This window comes from Citrus sinensis, chromosome 9 (genome assembly GCF_022201045.2).
Source record: "Citrus sinensis cultivar Valencia sweet orange chromosome 9, DVS_A1.0, whole genome shotgun sequence".
Lineage (NCBI taxonomy): Eukaryota > Viridiplantae > Streptophyta > Magnoliopsida > Sapindales > Rutaceae > Citrus > Citrus sinensis.
The window spans coordinates 33,586,948-33,609,770 of record NC_068564.1 but is presented as its reverse complement, the minus strand read 5'-3'; the positions used below and the strand labels follow the sequence as shown (position 1 = coordinate 33,609,770).

The 22,823-nt window shown below is 38.8% G+C and overlaps 2 protein-coding genes across 3 annotated transcripts; one reads left to right on the top strand and one right to left on the bottom strand.

The window, feature by feature from the left end:
• The first annotated feature begins 684 nt into the window (after nucleotides 1–684).
• On the top strand, nucleotides 685–4,214 carry LOC102628519 (hypothetical protein). Of its 2 annotated transcripts, XM_006473920.4 has the most exons (9): nucleotides 701–1,092; nucleotides 1,629–1,712; nucleotides 2,042–2,076; nucleotides 2,221–2,332; nucleotides 2,666–2,754; nucleotides 3,043–3,154; nucleotides 3,401–3,498; nucleotides 3,635–3,683; nucleotides 3,864–4,214. In XM_006473920.4, exons 1-9 carry the CDS (start codon nucleotides 880–882, stop codon nucleotides 3,939–3,941), a joined length of 870 nt encoding a protein of 289 aa, XP_006473983.2. In that variant the 5' UTR covers nucleotides 701–879; the 3' UTR covers nucleotides 3,942–4,214. The 2 variants fall into 2 exon arrangements, 1 of the variants encoding a protein (XP_006473983.2); XR_003065045.2 differs by lacking the exons at nucleotides 3,635–3,683; nucleotides 3,864–4,214 and having other exon boundaries at nucleotides 685–1,092; nucleotides 3,043–3,306.
• A 15,339-nt stretch (nucleotides 4,215–19,553) lies between these two features.
• On the bottom strand, nucleotides 19,554–22,823 carry LOC102623828 (glycerophosphodiester phosphodiesterase GDPDL7). Its single transcript, XM_025097138.2, has 9 exons — nucleotides 22,630–22,823; nucleotides 22,246–22,539; nucleotides 22,035–22,147; nucleotides 21,421–21,931; nucleotides 21,245–21,283; nucleotides 20,830–21,111; nucleotides 20,589–20,734; nucleotides 19,984–20,467; nucleotides 19,554–19,855 (listed from the first exon to the last, which is right to left on the bottom strand). The coding sequence occupies exons 1-9, from the start codon at nucleotides 22,781–22,783 to the stop codon at nucleotides 19,554–19,556; spliced, it is 2,325 nt and encodes a 774-aa protein (XP_024952906.2). The 5' UTR covers nucleotides 22,784–22,823.

Below are 22,823 nucleotides of genomic sequence, written 5' to 3'. Positions count from 1 at the left end.
AGCTATTTTTTTTTTCTTTTCTATAATGCAAACTTTGGGAAGAAGGTCATCATAATGTGATTTTGGAAAAAAAAAGAGAGAGAATAAAAAACTATATATATTTATTCTAAATTAAAAATGAGATTAACATCACTTTTACCTCTAGCCTATACCTTAATAACACATCATTTATTCTCATTTCTTAATTTACATTCTCATTCCTAATAAGTAAACACACAATTAGTTACTTCAATAAATAAAATGTTTTGTCTTCCAAATTTTCTCATATTAATCTCAGTTATCATTATTTGATTGAGTCGGTATATTTGCATTGCAACAATTTATTTGATGGACCGACCAATAACTCGACATGCTCGTCTCACGCCAACTCTCTCCACAGACTCACTTGCCATGTACAGTCATAGATGGGAAGGTTCATAAAGCCAAAAAAAATAAAAAAAAAAAGGAGTTGTTTCCTTGTTGGCATCCAGTCAAAATATTTTATTCTGCCAAAATTTCACTGCGGCTTACAAATACTTGAAACAATAATCTTCCACGACGGTGACTATTTTAACAACTCTTTGGAGCGGGCTAAGGTACAGAATCTGTAACTTACAGATTGTGCTTAACCAGCTACCAGACAAAGTCTTTTTGTCCAATGTCTAGGCTGAAACGCAACTCAATAATGGTACGAGATAAGACCCAAAAATAATTTTTTTTAAAATTTTTTTATACACATATTTATTTTATTTCATCTTTCAACAAGCGACTGCTGGCACTTGTCCATCGTCAGTAAGCTCATCTAGATATAAACAACATTAACAGCGCTGTGATTCAGATCTCATAAGCATTAAGCAGAGAGAGTCAGATATCAGAAAACTGTTCAGTTCTCTGTAACCAATGGCAAAAAGACCATCCTGGGTTTGTACTTTGATCACGCAGTTGTCTCTCTGCCTTGCTCTCTATGTTGCCCTCAACTTAGGCCAGCCTCAAAAGTCTATTTACCAAAGAACTAATGGCATTAGTAGTAATAGGAAAGGTTTGGATTTTTATTTTATCAGTGTGACTGGAGGCTTTAGACCCCTTGAACAACAAACCCTTTTGCTCAAACAGGTCAGTTTCTCTTTGGGTTGTCGTTTCAAATTGTTATGTTTGATGATTTATTCGGATGATATTTTGGTTTTGTTGTTGTGGGCATGGCGTATTTGGTCCGTATTTGTAAACAGTTTGATCCTTTCGGCTTTTGTGTTTAAAGTGATGGTTTTTCTTTAAGCCCGTATTTGTTTGCGGTGAAAACTGATATGAAATGAAACTACAACGGGAGACTAGCTAGTTATGATCAACTTAGTTAAATTGTTGAATTAGGATTTTTATTTTTCTTCTGAATCTCACTTGTTTGCCATAGTAATATAGCTGTATGACAACTCTGTTTTTGGTGTTAATCAGTTTCCATGTTTTTAATACATGAACTTGTCTTTTCGGCTACCATCTTCTTTATATTGTCTTAGCCAATATGTTTTCGTGACTACTCTGCTTTAACTCCTATTGCTCTCGTCTTCATGTGTTTTTCTCATCAAATCTCTAGGTTGCATATTGGATCTTGCAATATTCTTCTATCTGACTTATTGATATTCTTGTTGTTGATGTAGATGGAAGATGTGGCTAAAGCTTATGATGCAAGATTTGTGATAAACTCTAGTGAGCTTGGGGAAGATGACCCTCTGAAGCAAAATGTAAGATCTTTGTTTATGGCCAGGAAATTTCTATGAATCCCCTTGCGGCTTTCAGTTTTTAAGGCCTGTGTATTGTGCTTTTCATACCCTAAAGACTTTGTACGTAAAAAGGAAAATTATCACCAATTGCTTAATGATCACCAATAGCTTAACATGAGATTTCTATAAATAGATGTAAGTATATATATATATATATAGGTACATTTTTTGTACTAGACTTTGCGTATCATTCATCAAGGGCAGAAATGAACATACTGGTTTGTTCCCAACTTAATGTGCTTTTAATTGGTTTCAACAGCTAGCAACAAACCTACATGTATCTTTTGCAGGCTACCTGGTTGTTCCCGTCTCTAAAAGTTCCATGGTATACTATATGCTCTTTGTAATCAGTTCTTTGACTGGGGCACATTTGTATTTATGGAAATGTTAAGTCTTCCTGACAATTTTTTAGATTGTAACGATTTATGTGGCTAATATTCCTTTTATGTGCAACCACTTGTGCTTGCAGGTACACTACTAAAGCTTCAAAAGAGAAGGAAGTTGGTTGTTTCCAGGAGCAGATCAGATTACCTCATGGTGAAGCATTAGATATTATTGGTGTCAACACTGGTTCTTTACAGGTAGGTACTTGTTTACAAAATACACACGATTTAAATTTGTTGATTATTATCGTCCAAATAGAGTTTTTATATGTTTGAAACAGTAGTTCATTGAATAGATCCATCTCACTCGTTTATGTGGATTAATAGTTTTACTTATTCATTTTATGCTTTATGGCTAGATGCTGGACATCTATGCATTTAAACTTGTCTGTACGCTAACAAGAAACACTTACTCAAAATTCTCTGATGGATGAGGAAGGTTTTTTTTAAAGTGATGTGTGCCTTGTATTAGTGCTTGTGTGTGTTTTCCATCTTACGTCTTCTAATTGCTACTTGTTATGAAACTTTAAGGGGAAGATACCAACAGCATTACCAAGTGCCAGTGGAGATCTTCTGTTGAATTGGCTGAAAAGTGCACTAGAAGCAACCAATGGTCACTGGTAAAGCAGTTGATATATTATTGGCAATTCAATTTGTTAATAGTACTCAAAGCTTTGTGAGACTAAGCACTAAATTGTTTGAATCCCAATGAATATTTAGAAGTTTTATGTTTCCATCTGAGCCATTCTACATATCTGATGAAATCTTGGATTTTGTTTACAAATTTTAATGTTGCTTCTTACATTAACTGGAACTATAGTGCTCACAACTTAGTAGCCAATCCTAGCTCTCTCCACTCATCTTCAAATGATAAAAAATTGACTTGTTTAATCTCTTTGTGAATCCAGGTGCATAGTAGTTGGATTCCACCCATTGGTGATTTGTGAAGAACATGAAGAGCAACTGGAAGCAAAGAAAATTTATGAGCCTCTACATCATATCTTTATGAAATTTGGAGTGGTAAGAAGCTTCTTTATATTCAGTATCCCGGGCAAAATTGTACCATTCTTGAGATCTTGAATTTCAGAAACTGCACTATTTCCGAATCTATAAATTGGAAGAATCTCTTGCAATTTATAATACGATGTAAATGAAGCCACTAAAAAAAAAAGGTTTGTGAGATGAGACAACTTGATCAAATAATTTGAATGAGAATTTTTCTTTTCTGGTAGACTGAAAAGCTCACTTTTAAACCTTGCACTTCAGAATACATATCTAAGCAAACATGGCTGCATTAAATATTCCCGCCAGGATAGTATAACATATATGGAGAACCCAGGCCTGATTGAATCTGGAAATGGAAGGTCAGTTTTCAGAATATGAGTTATTCCTTCTTGGTACTTGTTTTACATTGTATATGCAATACAATGCTTGAGTTGATTTTTTTTCCCCCTTTTTAATCTCTTACTTTCCCTCTTAATTTGGTTCTTGTTTCCTTAGAGAAATGGTTGATGGATTCCTTCTCCATAAAGTCAGCTCTCTTGAAATTGTGGGTACTCAAATCTTTTCTGCATTTAATATTGCATTTCAGGATTCAAGAGATGCCAATTAGAATGCAACTTTGAAATAGCATATTAACCTGTTCCTTCTCCATGGAGTCATTTGATTTGTTGCCCAACTGTTGATAAGTTCTCTTCAGAACACCTACTGATACATCTTGCCATTGCAGTTGACCTACTTTGTTACATCGGAAGGGGAGGTTGTGTACAGAACAGCAACCCGTCAGAGAGGGAAGGAAGTCATGTAAATTTTCAACAGAGACAAAGTTGTACTCTTTAGAGGCATGCCGCATTAGCTTCCAACAATTTTTTACAATTCTTGGATTCATGGGAACACGGGTTTTTTCAGTTGGACAATTGAAGCTAGGCAAATGGTCAGCTAGTTGTAGTTTGTTATTGTATTAGTGATTCAGAATATGAAGTAATTTCTCATGAGATTGAGCTGTTTGTATCTATAACAGATGAAGACGTGTATTCTAGGATTATACAAAAAGAAGCTTGCATTGCATTAGTTGGATTTACCTGCGTGCCTAGAGATGTTAATCATTTTTAGTACCCGCAGGTAATCGAGGAATCCTACTTTAAGACATCTTAAATCTCCAACACAATGGCTTAATTTACACAAATTCTTATGAAGCGTGAGTGAATGAGTTAACGTGGACCGCCGGTCCAATTCTTACCCAGACCCGAACCGTTAATTTTATAAAGAGTGGAGCTGTTGTCGCGCCTCTAATTCCCTTAAAAAATTGCTTTCTTGCTGCACCCCTGAAATTAAAATGAACCGGCAAACCAATTTTAAAACCCAATTAGATTCCAAAACTAACCCTATTCTTCTTTTTCTCTAAATAAACTCTCTCTTGCTTTAATTTGCCTTTTGTGAAGTTTGAAACCTTAACATAAGAAAAAGAATTTTTTTTTCCTCCTCTTTTTATTGATTTCTTATGCTTGTGACCAAGCCTCAATTTTCAATTATAATTGTTTGAGGGAAATACTCCGACGAGACCAGACGTGATGAGCAGATGTTTGGTGGCAGAAGTCTGCGAGCAGGTGTGTCCTGTAAGAGCCAGGTTGCAGGGAAACAGGGGTAGGAATATCCTGCTCATCCACGAGCACGTCATCCGCGAGGCCAATTTCCTGTAAGAAGCATAAAGCCATTCCTGCTGTATTCTTGCTAAGGGTTGATTCGAGGAGACCCGGTCAACGACAGTTGGCGAGGCATGCTCTCCAGCCCGAGAATCTAGGCACGAAGGCCACGCAACCACCCACGACTACGGAAATGGGGAATCCACGTTCGAGAGGTAGGAGGATAACGGACGTCGATTGCGAAAAACTGGGATTCAGAGGAAGCCTATAAAAAGGTAGCCAACGAAGGTAAAAGGGTTAGCAATTTTGAGATTAGAAGGGAGATAAAGAAATTCTAAAGAAGAGAAAACTACCCAAAAGCCATAAAATCTGTGGCAAGCGTTCTCCGAACCTTCATATCTGACTTGAGCGTCGGAGGGTTTGCGCCAGGAAAACAACCGGCGTACTCTGACTTGTCTGTGTGCGCAGGAACCTCTGGAGAAGAAGCTTTACGAGGAGAGATCATGGTCGTGGTGAAGTTGATCGAGCAGAGACCCTGGTCGTAGAACGAGGAGAACCAGAATCTTGCATCAACATTTTGGCGCCGTCTGTGGGGAGCTGATAAAAAAGCTTCTGTTGATAGAAAGAAGAGGAGTGAAGCAAGTGAAAAGCAATGGAAACAGGAGGAAGTAGTGCACAAGGGGGTGATATGAGGCTTAACGATTCCGTGACTCTGAGAGAGATAGCCAGTGAAGCACGGAAAAAAACCATGTTCGACCGGATGGAACGGATGGAAAAGCAGATGGAGACCCTGACAACCATCCTGCATGAGTTGCGAAGTGAACGAAGGGTAACCCAGGAGGAAAGGATGAGAGTTGGGGGAGTGGCTCCAGGTCCCGATAGTACAAGGAGAAGTTAAACCACCAGGAGATTTGGTGGTGAGAGAGGTAACATACCTCTGCCGGGAGAATTCCGTAGAGAGGAAGAGCAATCCCCGGCAAGACAGATTTTTGACGAAGACGACGGGGTGGCAAATGCAGAGGAAACAGAGTTGAGGCAACACTTGCTTGATGTGGAGCAAGAGAGGGATCAGGTGGCAGCACGTGACCCTGGTCATGCAGTGCAGCTGAAGGAGGAAGTGCGCAGACTAGCGCAGATAATTGACGACATGCAAGGAAGGAGCAGAGCTCCTGGTTGGAGGATAATGCTGGACGGAGAATCACCGCTCGCAGCAGAGATCATGAGGGCAATTATTCCGAGAGATTTCTGCCTCCCAGACCTTAGATACTCGGGAAGAACTGATCCGCTGGTGCACATAGAACGCTTCAACGACATAACTGGGGTATAAGGATTATCTCAATCCCAAAGGTGCAGGGTGTTCCCACTATCCCTTGAGGGACGTGCACGAGAGTGGTACAGAAAACTTCCTCGGGGCAGCATTAAAACCTTCGAGCAGATGTGCCAGGAATTTGCAGAGCAGTTTAGTGGGGCAATGGCACCAGAAGATGACATGATGGAGCTGAAAAGCATGAAATAGGGGGAGCAAGAAACCCTTCGGGAATTCATCAAGAGGTTTCATCGTGTTGTCCTCGACTTGGGAGCCTTCAACCACCTTCAGGCGTTAAGGGGATTGAAAGAAGGGGTGAAGATAGAAAGGCTGTGGTACAACTTGAGAAGCCCAGTTATTCAGACGTACGCGGTCGCATACGAGCAAGCTAAGAGAGACATTGAGATTGAAGAGGAGAAGGCAGCACGGATTAAGACAGACCAGTTAAAAGGGTTGGGGAGGAAAGAGAAGAAAGCATTACCGGGGAATGGCCCGATCAGGAGGAGGGACCACCAGGCTTCGGGTAGTGCAGCAAGAGGTCCGGTAACTGCTTACCAGCCTCATCAGAGGCCACCACAGTATCAGCGCAGTAGGGCGCAACCTCCTCGTTCCCCAGCTAGGGAGCCTTGGAGAAGGCATGATTCGGCATATGGTGGCCTCCATCAACATTCCCATGGTAACAGAGGGAGCAGACCAGAAGTACTGCCACCGCCCCCAACTCAGAAAGGAGCAAACAGAGAAAGAGCAGTGCACCTGATCGACCAGAACCAGGATTATGGGCAGTATACTTCCTTGAAGATGTCCCTGGATGAGGTGTACGAGGCCATAAAGGATCGAGGGTTGCTGTACCTCCCTGCCCCAATAACGAAGCTGCCCAGCAGGAGGGATAAGGGGCGCTATTGTAAGTTCCATGGCGCTCATAGCCACACCACAGCAGATTGCAGGGATCTCAAGACCCAGGTTGAGGATTTGGTGAGAAATCGGTATCTGGACGAGTTTATAGATGGGACCTTCCCAATGGTAGCCTCGACAAGTGAAGGGGAGCAGAGTGACAGGAACTTGAGGCCCGAGCAGCCTACAATAAGGGTGATAGCTGAGGGCCCAACATTGGCTGGAGATTCCAACAGGTCGAGGAAGAATTATGCTAGATACGTCATAACCAGCAAAGAGGTATTCTTCAACACCCCAGCAGCCAAACGTGCAAGAGTCAGGCAAGTGCCAATTATGTGGACAGATGAGGATGAGCAAAGCGATGCTGTCCAACCATTATCTGGCTCTCAAGTACCGGGTGAATGGGGTAGTTGGAGTGGTACGAGGAGAGCAGAGAATCGCACGAAGCTGTTACTCCTCGGCAGCAAGGGAAGCAATGCAGATAACATCCCTTGATACCCGAGTGGAAGCCGGGAATGGCAGCTAGTTGGACCCGGAGTTTACAAGTTGGTTCGCACGGAGGGCCACGAGGTGAAACGCCCCTGGAGCGCGGCACACCTCAGGAAATATTTCTAGTAAGACTTATTCACGTTTTAAAGTTTTTTTTCTGTTCGTGTCCGTTGTTTTCTATTTTTGATTTCTTATTTCAAAGCAACCTCATGTAAGCCGAACTCAATAACAAATGAATCAATGAGGAGTTTCAGTCAACTACACTGTTCAAGAAATTATCAAAGGCATGCAAAGGCTCATCAAGTCTCAAAGCCTGTTTTATGGCGAGACAGAAGCCAACCGTGCCAGGATCTGCTCGACCACGAGAAGGCGAGCAGAATCCCAATCCTTGAAGAATCGAAGGCATGCAAAGGCTCATCAAGTCTCAAAGCATGTTTTATGGCGAGACAGAAGCCAAGCGTGCCAGGATCTGCTCGACCACGAGAAGGCGAGTAGAATCCCAATCCTTGAAGAATCAAAGGCATGCAAAGGCTCATCAAGTCTCAAAGCCTGTTTTATGGCGAGACAGAAGCCAAGCGTGCCAGGATCTGCTCGACCACGAGAAGGCGAGCAGAATCCCAATCCTTGAAGAATTGAAGGCACGCAAAGGCTCGTCAAGTCTAAAAGCCTGTTTATGGCGAGACCAGAAGCCAAGCGTGCCAGGATCTGCTCGACCACGAGAAGGCGAGCAGAGTCCAAAGCATTCGAAAAAATTCCTAAGGCATGCAAAGGCTTACCAAGTCTCAAAGCATGTCTTATGGCGAGACCCGAAACCAAGCATGCCAGGATCTGCTCGACCAAGCGAAGGCAAGCAGAATCCCAAGCATTGAAGAATTTTCAAAGGCATGTGGCAAAACTATGTGCCAAGCCAGAACCTGCTCGACCAGACAAAGACGAACAGATTCTCAAACGAAAAATAACTTATGATTACAACACAAGAAAGTAATCAAAAACATCTTTATTAATTTGTTAATAATTAACAGAGGAGATAATCTTCACAAACATTGTTCATTACAATACAAGAAATATATCAAGAAGATGGTGGATCAGTAAGCCGAGCAGCATCGGTTGGCTGGACCTCCTCAGGTGCAGGGGGGGTATCACCAGTTGCGTCCGGGGGGGGGGGGGGTGCTCGCCTCGCCAACATCAGCAGGTACTGCACGAGGAGGAGAGTTTTCCTCCTCAATCACGATCGGCTCTACCCCTTCAGCGTCTTCCTTGGCCGCTTCCTCGTCCATATGTTGAGCAACACCAGTTGCAAGGTCATCCATCTTCAGATCAGGGAGTTGCTTCCCGAGGACAGCCATAATGCAACGATAGGAATGCCGAAGTCCCTAGTCGTACTGGTTGTCAGCCTTCTTCTCTAAGTTCTCGACCCGAACCCGGTGGGAATCACGGAGAGATTCGAGCTGAGCCTCATATATAGCCTTCTGCCTTTGAAGATCCTTTTTGACCTTGGTCAGCTCCTCCTCGAGGCCTTTTCCAGTCCCACGCGACCAAGAACCGCTAAGTTTCTACTGCTGGTCCATTACATTACCCAACACCAGAAACTGGGGGACCAGTGTTTGAGGGAAATACTCCGACGAGACTAGACGTGATGAGCAGATGTTTGGTGGCAGAAGTCTGCGAGCAGGTGTGTCCTGTAAGAGCCAGGTAGCAGGGAAACAGGACCAAGAATATCCTGCTCATCCACGAGCACGTCATCCGCGAGGCCAATTTTCTGTAAGAAGCATAAAGTCATTCATGCTGTATTCTTGCTAAGGGTTGATTCGAGGAGACCCGGTCAACGACAGTTGGCGAGACATGCTCTCCAGCCCGAGAATCTAAGCACGAAGGCCACGCAACCACCCATGACTACGGAAATGGGGAATCCACGTTCGAGAGGTGGGAGGATAACGGACGTAGACTGCGGAAAACTGGGATTCAGAGGAAGCCTATAAAAAGGTAGCCAACGAAGGTAAAAGGGTTAGCAATTTTGAGATTAGAAGGGAGATAAAAAAATTCTAAAGAAGAGAAAACTACCCAAAAGCCATAAGATTTGTGGCAAGCGTTCCCCGAACCTTCATATCTGACTTGAGCGTCGGAGGATTTGCGGCGGGAAAACAACCGGCGTACTCTGACTTGTCTGTGTACGCAGGAACCTCTGGAGAAGAAGCTTTACGAGGAGAGATCCTGGTCGTGGTGAAGTTGATCGAGCAAAGACCCTGGTCGTAGAACGAGGAGAACCAGAATCTCGCATCAACAATAATTTTAAAAGAAAATTAAAAGAGAGAGAGATTTAGATTGAAAACTAGAAGTTGCAACATAACTTTTTTAAGTACAGAAGAAGAAACTTATGCTACAATCAAGTAGTAAATACCAGGCACTAGTAACAACAGGTATAATCGAGAGCTGCTTTTCGTTTATGATGAGTCTAATCTTCTCATTATTAATAAAAACTTGAAGATAATTTGTGAAAAAAAAAAGTGAATTTATTTATTCTTCGGTATAGTAATAAGATTAACAAAGTTGATGTTATAACCCAACTACGAAAGTGAGGTTGAAGAGAAGAGAATTTAAAATTTTATTAAAAAAGAAAAATAAAAGAAAACGGATGAGGGTAATTTTAAAATTAGTGTGTGGTTTTTGAATAGTGACGCATAAAAAAAATTGAAGTGGTGCACTTAGTATCGGGGTTTTTTTCAGGAGGTTAGACTGGTGCCAATCAGTGCACTGTATTAAAAAAAAAAAACACTGCCAGTATGAGTATATAAATTATTAGCTCAAGGATTTTTAATCAAACATTATCGTGTTCAGGACTTGACTAGCTTACAGAATCTGTAAGCTACAGAGTGCAGCATCAGCCGTTGGATGTGGTTGGATGTGGAGTGAGAAACTAAACAATAGAAAATGGGAATTGTGGGATGATGGGAGATGTTTGTTACAGAATCTGTATCGTACATCTCATTAGTTTGAGAATGAGGCTTTGCTCTCAGAGAGAAGACGGTCGATTTCTCTCAGATCGTTAGTGAAGCCGATGATTTTTCCATTTTTATTATATAAGGGTAATTATTGTTCAGACACCCTTTTTGTTTCTCTTCTCTCTTCTCTTATCTAAAAAAAAATGGATGCAAAAATGGGGCTGTGATGATATTTTCCAGTGTCAAGTGACCAGACGATTAGAAACTTTTATCCATCATGGCGGGGCAGCTTCTGTTCTGGGTATCTCTTAGAAACTGCAGCCATGGCGGTAAGGTAAAGTTTCGATCTTGTCTGATAAAAGGCGAATCTTGAGCCTCCATCCATAATCAAAATTGAAACTTTTTTCCTACCGGGAGTAATTTCCACTAAGGTCTCTGTTGTTTGCTCTCTCTCTCTCTGTGTCTCTGACTCTGTCTGTCTCTCCATCTTGAACCTCCAATCTAGCCATTATCAATCAAAAATTCAAGTAATTTTGTTAATGGGTGGTAATTTTCACTAAGGTCCCTGTTGTTGTTTGCTTAATCTTTTTCTCTCCCTAGCTTTGGCATTTTGTGCAAATTGCGCGCATTGTGTTATTGAATTATACTGTTGTTTGCTTATCTCTTCTTTTTCGGGCCTTTCCTATGAAATGGGTTCTGAGAGGAACGATTGATTTCTCTCGTTTTTTTTAATCAAAGCCAGAATCTGAGCCTAGTGGTTTGCCTACACAGTCATATGGAATGACATTTTCCGAGCATGCCATACAAAACTAAGCAGTTTATATGTGTTTATCAAAGATCGTAACCTGGGTTTAATTGAGTTGAAAGAACTATAAAGTATTGTAAAGGCTTTCTGCTTACCTCTTCTCTGCCTCTCTATGTTGTTCTATTGGATGTGAAATTTCAGAATTGTGCATCAGTGGGGTTGGTTCATCTACCAATTTGCATAATCCTAATGCAATTCTGTCGCTGTGCACAAGAGGAGAGAAGTGAAGCTATAAAAAGATACAATGGCATGACCGCATGAATTATGGGTTAACTGAAACTGATCTTCCTTCTTTTAATTGGTGGGCTTAATAGTCTTCCTCGAAAGTCATACAAATCATTGACTTTAACACAAACTTGTCTCTTGATTTGTTCATTTCAATTCACAACAATTTCCCTCTTTTTCTAGGCGAGGGACTTGAGATCATCTGAAATAGAGAGAATGAACAATGTATATTAAGGTCCAAGTGGTAAACTTTGTCATACTTCATGCCCTTGAAAATCATCCGAAATATAGAGAGAATGAACTGTGTATGTTAAGGTCCAAGTGGTAAACTTTGTTGCACTTCATGCCCTTAAACTGCTGTATTAGTTTCATTCCATCTGAGGATTTACTTTTTGTTTTCGCATTCTAGACGGCTAGAAACTAGAAAGTACAAACTGTCAAGAGGGTCATTGTCGTCATTTTTAAGTCAAGCAGTTCATTGGAGAGGAGGAATAGGAAAGTGATATAATAAATTCACTCAATGGCAGCCTACTGAACCAGCGATCCCCTCACGGGGCAGGAAAGTGATAATTTCCCCTTTTTTTCCATATTCTTTTTTCTTTTGTTTCTTCTGATTGTGAGAATGAGGCTTTGCTCTTGGAGAGATCTCTGATAGCTTAGCGAAGCCAGTGATTTCATTATAATATCGCACAACACAAACTCTCTTTCTCTCCCTCTCTCTCATGTGATAGGGCTGTGATGATGTTATTGCAAAGTCAAATAATCAGTTGGTGAGAAACTTTTTTACTCCTCATAATGGCGAGGCAGCTTCTGGGTATCTCTGAAATTGCCGCCATGGTTGTAAAGTTTCAATCTTTTCTGATAAAAGGCAAATCTTGAGCCCCCATCCATTATCAAAATCGAAACTTTTGTTTTGTTTAAGGTAATTTTTTACTCGAAGTCCTGGTTGTTTGATTCGTTGCTTGCTCTCTCTCTCTCTCTCTCTCTCTCTCTCTCTGTGCCTTTGTGTATACAGTAGGCAGTGATGATGATTTCAGGCTTTGGATCGGGCTCTGTGAGTCCCGTTTCATGGCGGGGTGACTCGAGGCATCTCTATCTTGCAGCTGTTGGCCGTTGAATCTGAGCCTTCGCTTACATCATCATAATAATAATAATAATAGTTTTTTTGTTTAAATTAATATTGTTGGGAGTTTATGGCTTATTACTATTCACATTTTTATTGTAATGTCTCTGTGATCTGTTTAAAGTGATAACCATTACATGTGTCCGGGTGACCAGCTAGCTCATCTGAATGAAATGTAGAAGAGATTGATTTGATGAGATTTAAATTTATATTTGAAAACCATTATTGTACCAAACAAATTAGGGATTCAGATTGAGACGAAAAATTTGGTGTTGGTGAGTATTGAAATTAAAAAGAAGCCGAAATTATCAATAGGAGATGCAACAGTTGAATGTGGAAGAGTTGGTATTGCAACATATCAAAAGCATCTCCAAGGGCATGGAGCCCAAGTGGCACCAGCCTGCAAATCCTTCCATTGCTACTGGGACTGGCCCGATGTTCCATCACCCATCGCCCCCCACTTGGATTAGGAGCCCACATCGGGGAGCTCGGCGCGTCGCTGATAAAGTTGGTTGTTGGGCAGTGTGGGATGCTACTTTTCTCCCTCCATTGGAATTGGATGCTGCAAAAGTAGTAGGAGCGCCAATGGAAAGTCGGGTGTGTTGGCTCCAGACATCCAATGCAGCTTCTCCTGAAGCCAAGAAGAAATTCCAAATTAAAAAGAAAAAATGAAGCTAGAAAGATTACATGTGGCTATGAATGCCTCTTGGTTACCTCCTCGGGTTTTGTGACACATTTTTCTTTGCTTTTGCAGCCTATAGGTTAGATTAGAAGGACTTTTTACATTACAATTTGCATTTTGGCAATTGCATGTTCAATCCAGTGTAGTGTAGTATTAATTTTAATTAAACACCAAATTCACCCCCTTTGATTGAAGGATGCATAGCCATCTGCTGGCCTTGTGAGCTCAGATCTCTTCCAATCTGTGAGACTTGATTGTGCCTGCCCATTTAATCATTTATTTTGGATTTAGAATCTGGAAATAAAATGCGCTGTAAATATCTAAAAATAAATAAATAAATTAAAAAATAGTAAAAATCCTTCCTTTGCTTTATATAAAGACATTCGGAGTTTGAGGGTACTCTCTCTCGCAGTAGAGGGGTGTCAATGGCATTACTCTTTCTTTTGTTTCTTTTATTTATTTATTTATTTATGAAGGTTCGTCTAAGAATGAGGCTTTGCTCTCAGAGGCACAGATCTCTGATTGCCAAGCGAAGCCGGTGATTTCGACAAACGGAGACCCTCTCTCTCTCTCTCTCTCTCTCTCTCTCTCTATTATTTGATTGAGGCTGTGATGATGTGTTTTTCAAAGTCAATTGATCAGACGGTGAGAAACTTTTAATTTTACCCATCAAGGCGGGGCAGCTTCTTTTGGGTTTCTCTGAAGAAATGAAATTGCAGCCATGGTTTGACAAAGTTTCGACATTGTCTGTCAAAAATTGAATCTTGAGCCTCCGTCCATAACAAAAGTTTCAAACTCTTTTTCTGGGTATTATCAGCCAAAGTTGGCGATCAAACCAATTGATCATCTCTCAGTATCAATCTATATATATATATATATACATACATATAATTATGAATGCAAGCATGGAATTATCTGCTTCTGCTTCTTCTTCTTCTTCTTTCTCTTTCTTCTCGGCTGTGATGATGTTTTTCTGACTTTTGAATTGGGCTCTTAGAAGATCCGTTTCATGGCGGGGCGACCCGGAGACTTCTCCGTGTTGCAGCCATTGAAGCTGAAATTCTTCTCTTTGTCCGATCAAGGCCTGAATCTGAGCCTTCTCTTTATCACCCATCACATCCACGTTTGCTTAATTTCAAAATTAATCTGAATTTTAATTTATATTTTTGCATTTTTGATATATCCAATTAAATTTTTTAGGAGCTTTTGCTGTACGCAAAGTTTGAGAGCACCAACTAAATAATTAACAAATACTATTTAATATTTTTTTTCAAATAAAAAAAAAATTTACATGTATTTGTTCTACTTATCATAAAAAACTGATTCAATTTTTATCAAATTTTGGAATTGCCGGTGACCTTACCTACTTTATTATTCGATATCGGATTATAAGTTTGGAGCATATAATGATAAGCACAGCAAAGCAAAGTAAATCTGTAGCAGATTGAAGTTTTCTGGGAGGCTTGTGTTCTGTGTATAATAATACATTATGAGGTTGCGTTTGGTAGGATTATATTGTACTAAATATTATAACGGGGCTAAATTAGTTTGGATTGAATTATACAATATTGTTTTATGTTTAGTACAATATCAAATTGGTAATGTTAAATTATATTTAAGTATAAAAAATTATTTGTGAATATTTAAGAGTAATAATTAAATTAATTTAAAGGTAATTAATAAGAACATTAAATATAAATTAAACTAGTAATGGGTAGTTATAATCATAATAAACAAATATAAATTAAAAAAATTATTTAATTAATTTATATAAAATATTTTAGGTATATTTTATTTATCAAAAAGTTAGCAAATAATATATGTAAAATCAATTAATTACTTGTATCTTTAATTTTCATGATTATTTTAATATTACATTAGTGATTATTAAATTTAATACAATTAATTATTGTAATAAATTTTAAATATTTAATTTTATTGAAGTAAAAGTACCAATTTAATTAGACTATAAAAAATAAAAAATTTCTAGGAAATCATGAATAAAATAATTAATTATTTTATTAAATTTTAAGTGATAAATAAAAAATAGTGTTATATATGAAAGAAATATTGCAAATGAATAAATTTTTTCTCTCTTTTTCTAGTCTCATTTAAATCCATTTATAAATTGGGATTGTTAATTCAATGATTTAAGGACAAAATTTAAATTTAGTCTTCCTAATCTAATTAAAGCAAAGTTGCCAAGAATGGAATAAAATATATAATCCTAAAGTTAATCTACTCCCACACTTAATCCAAAACTCTCAAATATAACCTAAGGATTTTGCTAAGTTACAACTGATGTAATTTACAACCCCTACAAAACATATAAAAAGAAGTAACATAACAAGTAGGTCCACTACCATGTTCTTTTTTAATTATATGAGATTAATACTCATATTACAATTCATATTTAATGTGATTAGTATATTAATTTTACAATAAGATGATTACTTGAACTAATTTATAAATCTTATATAGAACAACCTAAATTTTAATATTTTCTAATATTTTAAGGACGTTCGCTTTATTCACATTTTAAAATAAAGATAACTGTCTTCACTCAAATTAAGGAATGAAATTAACCCCTACAATACGTTGTGGAGGCTCGAACTCAAGATCTCACAATTGTGAGACTTGGGTTAATCAAATGGCTGAATCCACTGCCATATTAGATGGGCTGTAAGTTACATTTATTATAACTTAGCAACACCCTTATTATAATTATAATCAACTAAAGAAAGTTATGCAAATTTGGCGTTGGAAGTGATCAATACTCAATTCTATCATTACAGTCGAGGATTGCAATGGTCTGGATGTTGTGCAGAGATGTTAATACTCATGTCTGTCTTTATTTGGTGGACATTTTCATTACCGACCCTTGTATGTTGTAGGTTCGAATGGATAGAGATTAGGAATTATCCGATAAAAATTAGAGATATCCATTCTCTTGTTTTATCACTATATATTTTTTTTTAACATCGGGATGTATTTTAAAAAGAAAAATAATGCTTTAACTATTTACATCTAGATGAACATTCCTTACTTTATTTTAAAACATTTTAAAAATTATTTTTGATTTTAGTTAAATCTTAATTATAATTTGATGATTGATTAGTTTAGTTTTAATCAAAGGGATAAATTTTTGGACACACTGTATAGGTAATAGGATTAGGAGGAGAAGTGGGAAATACCAATTGATCACACTGAAAATAAATTCTCAAAAGTTTGGTTCAGTCTATTTTTTTTTTTTTTTTTAATTTTATAGATAGCCTATCAAATTCTGATTCATCGCTGGTTGAACCGGATAATTGGAGCATCAGCCTGACCCGACCCGGCCCATCAAAGTCCCCTATCCTCTGGTCTTATCTAGGGTTTATAAGAAACTGAACTGAATTAGCAATGTACTCGTTAGTTTAAGTATGAGGCTTTGCTCTCAGAGAGCTTGCGCTCTGATCGTAAGCGAAGCCGATGATTGATTTCACCATTTTTATGCATGGATTCAGGGGAAATGTCATAATTAACCCTTTCTTTTTCTCTCTCTTTCTCTCTCTGACTGTCTCTTACAAAATGGATGTAATGTAAATGGAATATTAGGGGGCTGTGATGATATTTTCCCAATGACCAGACGATGAGAAACTCTTACTCCATGTAATGGCGAGGCAGCTTCCGGGTTTGCAGCCATGGTGGTAAGGCAGAGTTTCCATCTTATCTGATAAAAGGCGAATCTTGAGCCCCCATCCAAAAGCAAAGACGGGGGGGGGGGGGGGGGGGGGGGGGGGAATTAAAGGTATATTTGGATTAATCCCCTCACCTAGAATGACAATCTTCAATTACCAAAACAAAATTAAAACTTTTATTATTTGATATCCTTTGAATCCTTTCACAATCTATTGTTACATGAGGGCAGGCTGTGATGTTGTTTTCGGGCTCTGAGAGGGCCGTTTCATGGCGCGGCAACCCGGGAACTTTCCAGTGTTGCAGCCGTTGGCGGTTCATTCCTCTCTCTGTATGATTTAAGCCTGAATCTGTGCCTCTATTTTTTCTGCGCTTTTTTTTTTTTTGGATAAAAAAAAAAAAACAAAAACAAATTTGCAATACATACATACAAACAATATATATTTTCGTTGATTGTGTTTTGTTTTGATTCAGCGATTGTTTTCGTCGGAGTAAATTAGTTTGTTTCTAATGATGATTTTGGTTGGTACTGAAATTTGGTGAGGATTTGAACCGAAATAAGTTCATAAATTGGCAAAATTTAATCGGGAATTGCTGGCAGAGTTTTATTTAAAACCCAAAATGGACAAATTGTCAATAGATGACATTAAACATGTTACTGTTGAATTTAATTTTTACATGAGAAAGCGTGGTTTCTATTACTCTAATTTCTAAATGGAGCTGAGGATTCTGAAAACTAGTTGCTGTTAATACTCCCTCTTCATATCGACTTGATTTGCCTTTCACAATTCACTTTGGGTTTATAGAACTGCTGCCAATGTTTCCTTTATTATTTAGACGCAAATGCAGTAAACAAGAAACCTTTGTCCTCTCTCATGCACTTGAAAAAATAAAATTGAAGAGGGTAAAAAAAATTTGGAGCACAGACTCAATATAGAGGGGGCCAAGCCCACTTGCGTGTTAGCCTCTGCCTGAGTGGTAATCTACTCGCCGGACAGTGTCAAACAATATAATCTACTCTAGAGGTTAAATTTCACGAGAACTTTTAAAAAACACCCAAAAAAAATCTAAATAATAAGAAAAACATTAATAAGCATTGTAACATAAACGATCAAGCTAAGTTACGAAGCGCTTAATTTTTTTATAGTGGAAGTCCCAAGTTCCGAGTCCCAACTCCCAACCTAAAGACTTTATAGGAACTCGTAGTCATTCTTCATAGTTGGGGTTAGCAATAGCATCACCCCATGTTTTTGTTTGTCTTGTTCTTTGTTTCTGGTTTCCCTTTAGAATGAGGCTTTGCTCTCAGAGAGTGAGAGAGAGATCTCTGATACTCTGATTGCTAAGCGAAGCCAGCGATTTTACCATATCACTTACACTAACAATCTCTCTCTCTCTCTCTCTCAAAATCATGTGATGAGGCTGTGATGATGTTTTTACAAAGTCAAATAAATCAGACAACGAGAAACTTTTACTCCTTATAATGGCGAGGCAGCTTCTGGGTGTCTCTGAAATTGCAGCCATGGTGGTAATGTTTCCATCTTGTCTGATAAAAAATTGAATCTTGAGCCTCCACCCACAAAGAAAAATTGGAACTTTTTTACTGAGTATTGCCAAAATTGGCTATGATCATCTCTATGTGTATGTATGTATGTATATGTATGCGCAAATGATCTTCTTCTGCTGCTTCTCTTTCTTCTGACAATAAATAAATAGACAAATGGCTGTGACGATGTTTTTCAGGCTTTGGATCAGCCCTTGATACTTGAGAGCCCGTTTTATGGCGGGGCGATCCAGAGACTTCTCTGTGTTGCAGCCATTGGTGTCTGAGCCAAGTCTGAATCTGAGCCTCTCTTTCTACTACTAATGTTGTTGTGTGTGTGTGTTTTCCCCCTCTTTTTGGAGTTTCTGGCTTCTTTTTAAATTTTGTACTGGTTTAAGAAGTTTTTCCAATTAAACAAACAACCCCATAAAAAAAAAGGTGCAAATTGCCGGTTTTAGACTATTGTTTTATTTTAAATAAAGGAAGACTAGAGTAAGTAGTTACTGATAATATTTTTGTATTATTATTTAACAAAGAAAGGATTTTCCAAAATTTTCATTAGAAGAGAAGAAAAAAAAAGTTTAATAAAGTTCACATTTTGATGTATTACAAAGTAATCTGCAAATGGCAGGAGTGAATGATTTATAATACTTTTCCAATTTGTGCTTTTTTTTAATTTTCCTCAAATATCTTTATATGAGAGCATTTCAGATATTTTCTTGATTATTTCTGGTTTTCCTCTAAGAATGAGGCTTTGCTGTCTTGCTGTCTCGGATTGCTAAGCGAAGCCAGTGATTTCAGCATGGAATGAGGGCGTGAATGTGATGATTATGTGTTTTCAAAGTCAAACAATCAGCCTCTCTTGGCATAGGCAGCAGCTTCTGGTGGGGGCTGTGAATGCGATCAATAGGCTTTCTATTAGGAGGTGAATTTCATTGTCCCAATACTTATACTAGTGCGTATATATCTCACAGACACAGTAACAAAATAATGATAACCTATTAGTTTAGGGCTCAGGGGAGGGAACAACTTGAACACAGAATTAAACTTTAAAAAAAGTGGGCGAAGAAGAAGTTATTTCAGTGTGTTTTTAGTTTAATTAATGTCCCATGGATAACAAGCAGAAGAGCATGATTGCTGCCAATGTAAGACCAATATTGGCAACATTTGTGGGCACTCCGCCTTGTGGCGCAGGAGCCACAAGACCGCTGCTGCCTGGAGCGGACTGAGAAACGGGGGTCACCGGTGGCAGTGGTGGACGAACAATATCTGCAACAGTCAAGGCTGGGTGATAGATTATATTTGGCCTAGTTTTCGGATCTGTCACATCCAATAGTTCACCAGGTACAACAGGCAGAATTCTGAAATCCTGTTTCTCCACATCGTCTGAACATTTGCTTCCTGCAAGCATGCAAAGCAATATATGTTACATACATGTGTGTGTATATATAATTTAAAGACCATATTTATTTTATTATATAGGCAAATTCTGTATTTTTAATATAAGTTTGAAACAACACTACACTCACTGAAATATTTGCTTGCAGTGGCTGGAAACTCGGTTGTTATACCATCTACACCTACTCCTTGAGCAAAAGTGGCAACCTCTATGAGGGGGTCTGCCAAGTAATCGAATGCAATTGATAAATATTCATTCCTCAGAGCTGAAATATATACTGAGATATTTGCACTGTGCAAATCCCTTAGAATGTTGGTAGCATTTGTAGTAAAGCTTTCGGTTGTTGAAATGACAGAAGTTCTTGTGACCGTTACTGCACTAGCGTACTTCTTGATTTCCTCTACTACTTCCCTTGGTGCTGCACTTACTTCCTTTCTAATGTGCAACACTTTCTTGTAAGCTGGGACATCTTTGAATTTGGACAACACTGAACTGTCATCTGATTGGATCATGACTTGCTGAGTGGATTGCTTGTCAAAGGTGGCATTACTCAGAGCTTTGGTCACTGCATCTACAACACCAAGGCCCTTCTTTGATGCTAGGTAAGCAGCATTCTAATCATGACAAACAAAGATTTAATTTGTTACATTTTAATAATGCTGACGCCCGCGGGATTATGAACTTGTCAATGAGCTAGCAAACGTGTGTGTGTGTGTGTGTACATATGCTCCTTACATTGATGTTGATCAAAACTCCAGAAACTGCCTTGGTCTTTGCGAACTCCAGAAATCCGTCAAGGGTCACAAACTTACCCTTGTTCTTGGCCTCTGGATTTCTTATGATGGGAGGATTAGATTTGTCAAAAGGGCTGGAGATTTGAGCTGAAATAACAAATATTTGGCGCTATTAAGTCAGAGGACTAGGTGATTATTTCTCAATTACTCAAGCTAGCTAACTTGTAAGAGAAGAAGTTTACGCTTTAAGGATTGAATCTCAGTCCATGTGAGATCAAATGAAAAGATTCCTCTTTCCTTTTGAATTTCAGGAACACTGGTTGCTTTAGACATGAAAACTGTTGCTGCAGTTGTTTTTCCTATGAGGTCTGGTGATTCCAAACAGAAAGCAACGCCTTCCTTGGACATTTGGACAGTGCAATCAATTATGTCAGCTCCATCATCTACTGCTTGCTGATAAGCAAGATCAGTGCAGCCGGCATAAACCCCACTTGCTCCATTATGAGTTATGATCAAAGGTCTATCTGCAAAAAGTATAGAATTATATTATTTATCCTCTTCACTTTCTATTAATTTCTATCAATTTTAGTTGATGTCATAATATGGATGTCACAATAAGCTTTAATTAGATAACAATAGGACTAGCTAGTGTTTTACCTTTCCTTGTTTCGTTGAGGTTGGTAAGTGCAAAGCACACTGCATCCATTAGGGGGAAAAAAAAATTAAAATCAGTTGGAGCCTAGGTTTAGATTGCAGCAGTTGTATTCTTCTTGTTCTAATGGCTCAAATTTGGTTTCTTTGGCTATAGACAATGAAAAGTATATCAATCTCACCGATGGCTTCTGTTGCTGTAGTAGGAAAGTCTGTGATAAATCCATCAACAGCGAACTGGGAATTGTCAATGAACGTGAGGTACTCAGCTTCGGGCTCAAAGTTATAACTATAGCTTGAATAAATATCATTTGCAAAACCAGAAGCATATACTTGTAGTCCTGCATTATGAGCATCGGTCACAAGAGTAGTTGCCGGCTCCAAATATCTGGTTTTATTGTTAACGGGAATTATGTAGCTTTTGGGGACAACAATGCCTGATGCAAATGATTTGATTGCTGTAAGATTCTTGAGAATAGAACCGTAGGTTTGATTCGTTGTAGGTTCAACTGCATTAGGTTCTAGGACCATGAAGACAAGCATTGTGGTGTTGTGGTCCACCTTCCTACCCATAGTCTTCAAGAAACCAATCTCAGGAGATGAAATGTAATACACGTTACTAATTAATTTCTGAAGATATTCTGTGATATACTTTGCAGCACTGATATTGTGTTGCGAATAAAACAGGTCATACTGCAAAAAGAGAGCAAGCAAATAAGTGAAACTAAATATTCCCTTTTTTTTCTGGAAAATTGAAAAACAGGAGTGTTTAGTATAGGGTGAAAAGTTAAATAACTGGAACATTCAGCCAAAGGTTGCTGACTCCATCATAATTTACGATCGTGTCTGGAGTGGGGATTGGCTGCGTATTATCAAATGCTTCTGATCGGGTGTACACATTCTGAACCACTGCAAAGAAAGAGTGGTACTCCACTCATGAGTCTCAAATGATAATTAAGTATGAATTAATTTGCCATTAGCATTATTTAATCTTTTTGGTGACTTACGATATAACTGCCCTAACTGTTCGAGGGTGTAGTCCACAGAGAACCAGCCTCTGACGTTATTTCCATTAATATTTTTGGTCGTTTGTTGATCCTTAAACGCGCCATTTATGGTTGTAATATTGTTAAGCCTGACATCAGAGAGGCAAACTCCCAGTCCATCCTTTGAAAACTGAAGGTTGCATAGCATTATCGCATTGGACAAACAATTTGACTTTGCCATTATATACGCCAAAGAACTCGATTCCGGGAATACCCCCGACGACCCCCCACGAGCTATCACAACAGGCTCAGATCCTGCATGCACCCAACTCCAAATTGGGAAAGGAAAAAAAACACATCTGCGAATGCAACAATGATAAACACAAGGTCATGTATTCTTTTTACCGTTTAGAGTTAGCCAGTTCTTTGGAGGAGGGATATACTGTTGTGCTGGAACGGGATCCCCAGCCGGTGCTGGGCCGGTATCCCTACGATTCTGTGCTACACTTGCACGGATCAACAGGAAAACTATAACCAGCTGCTTCATCATCATCATCATCTTCTTCTTCTTCTTCGTCTTCTGATTAATCCTGATTATG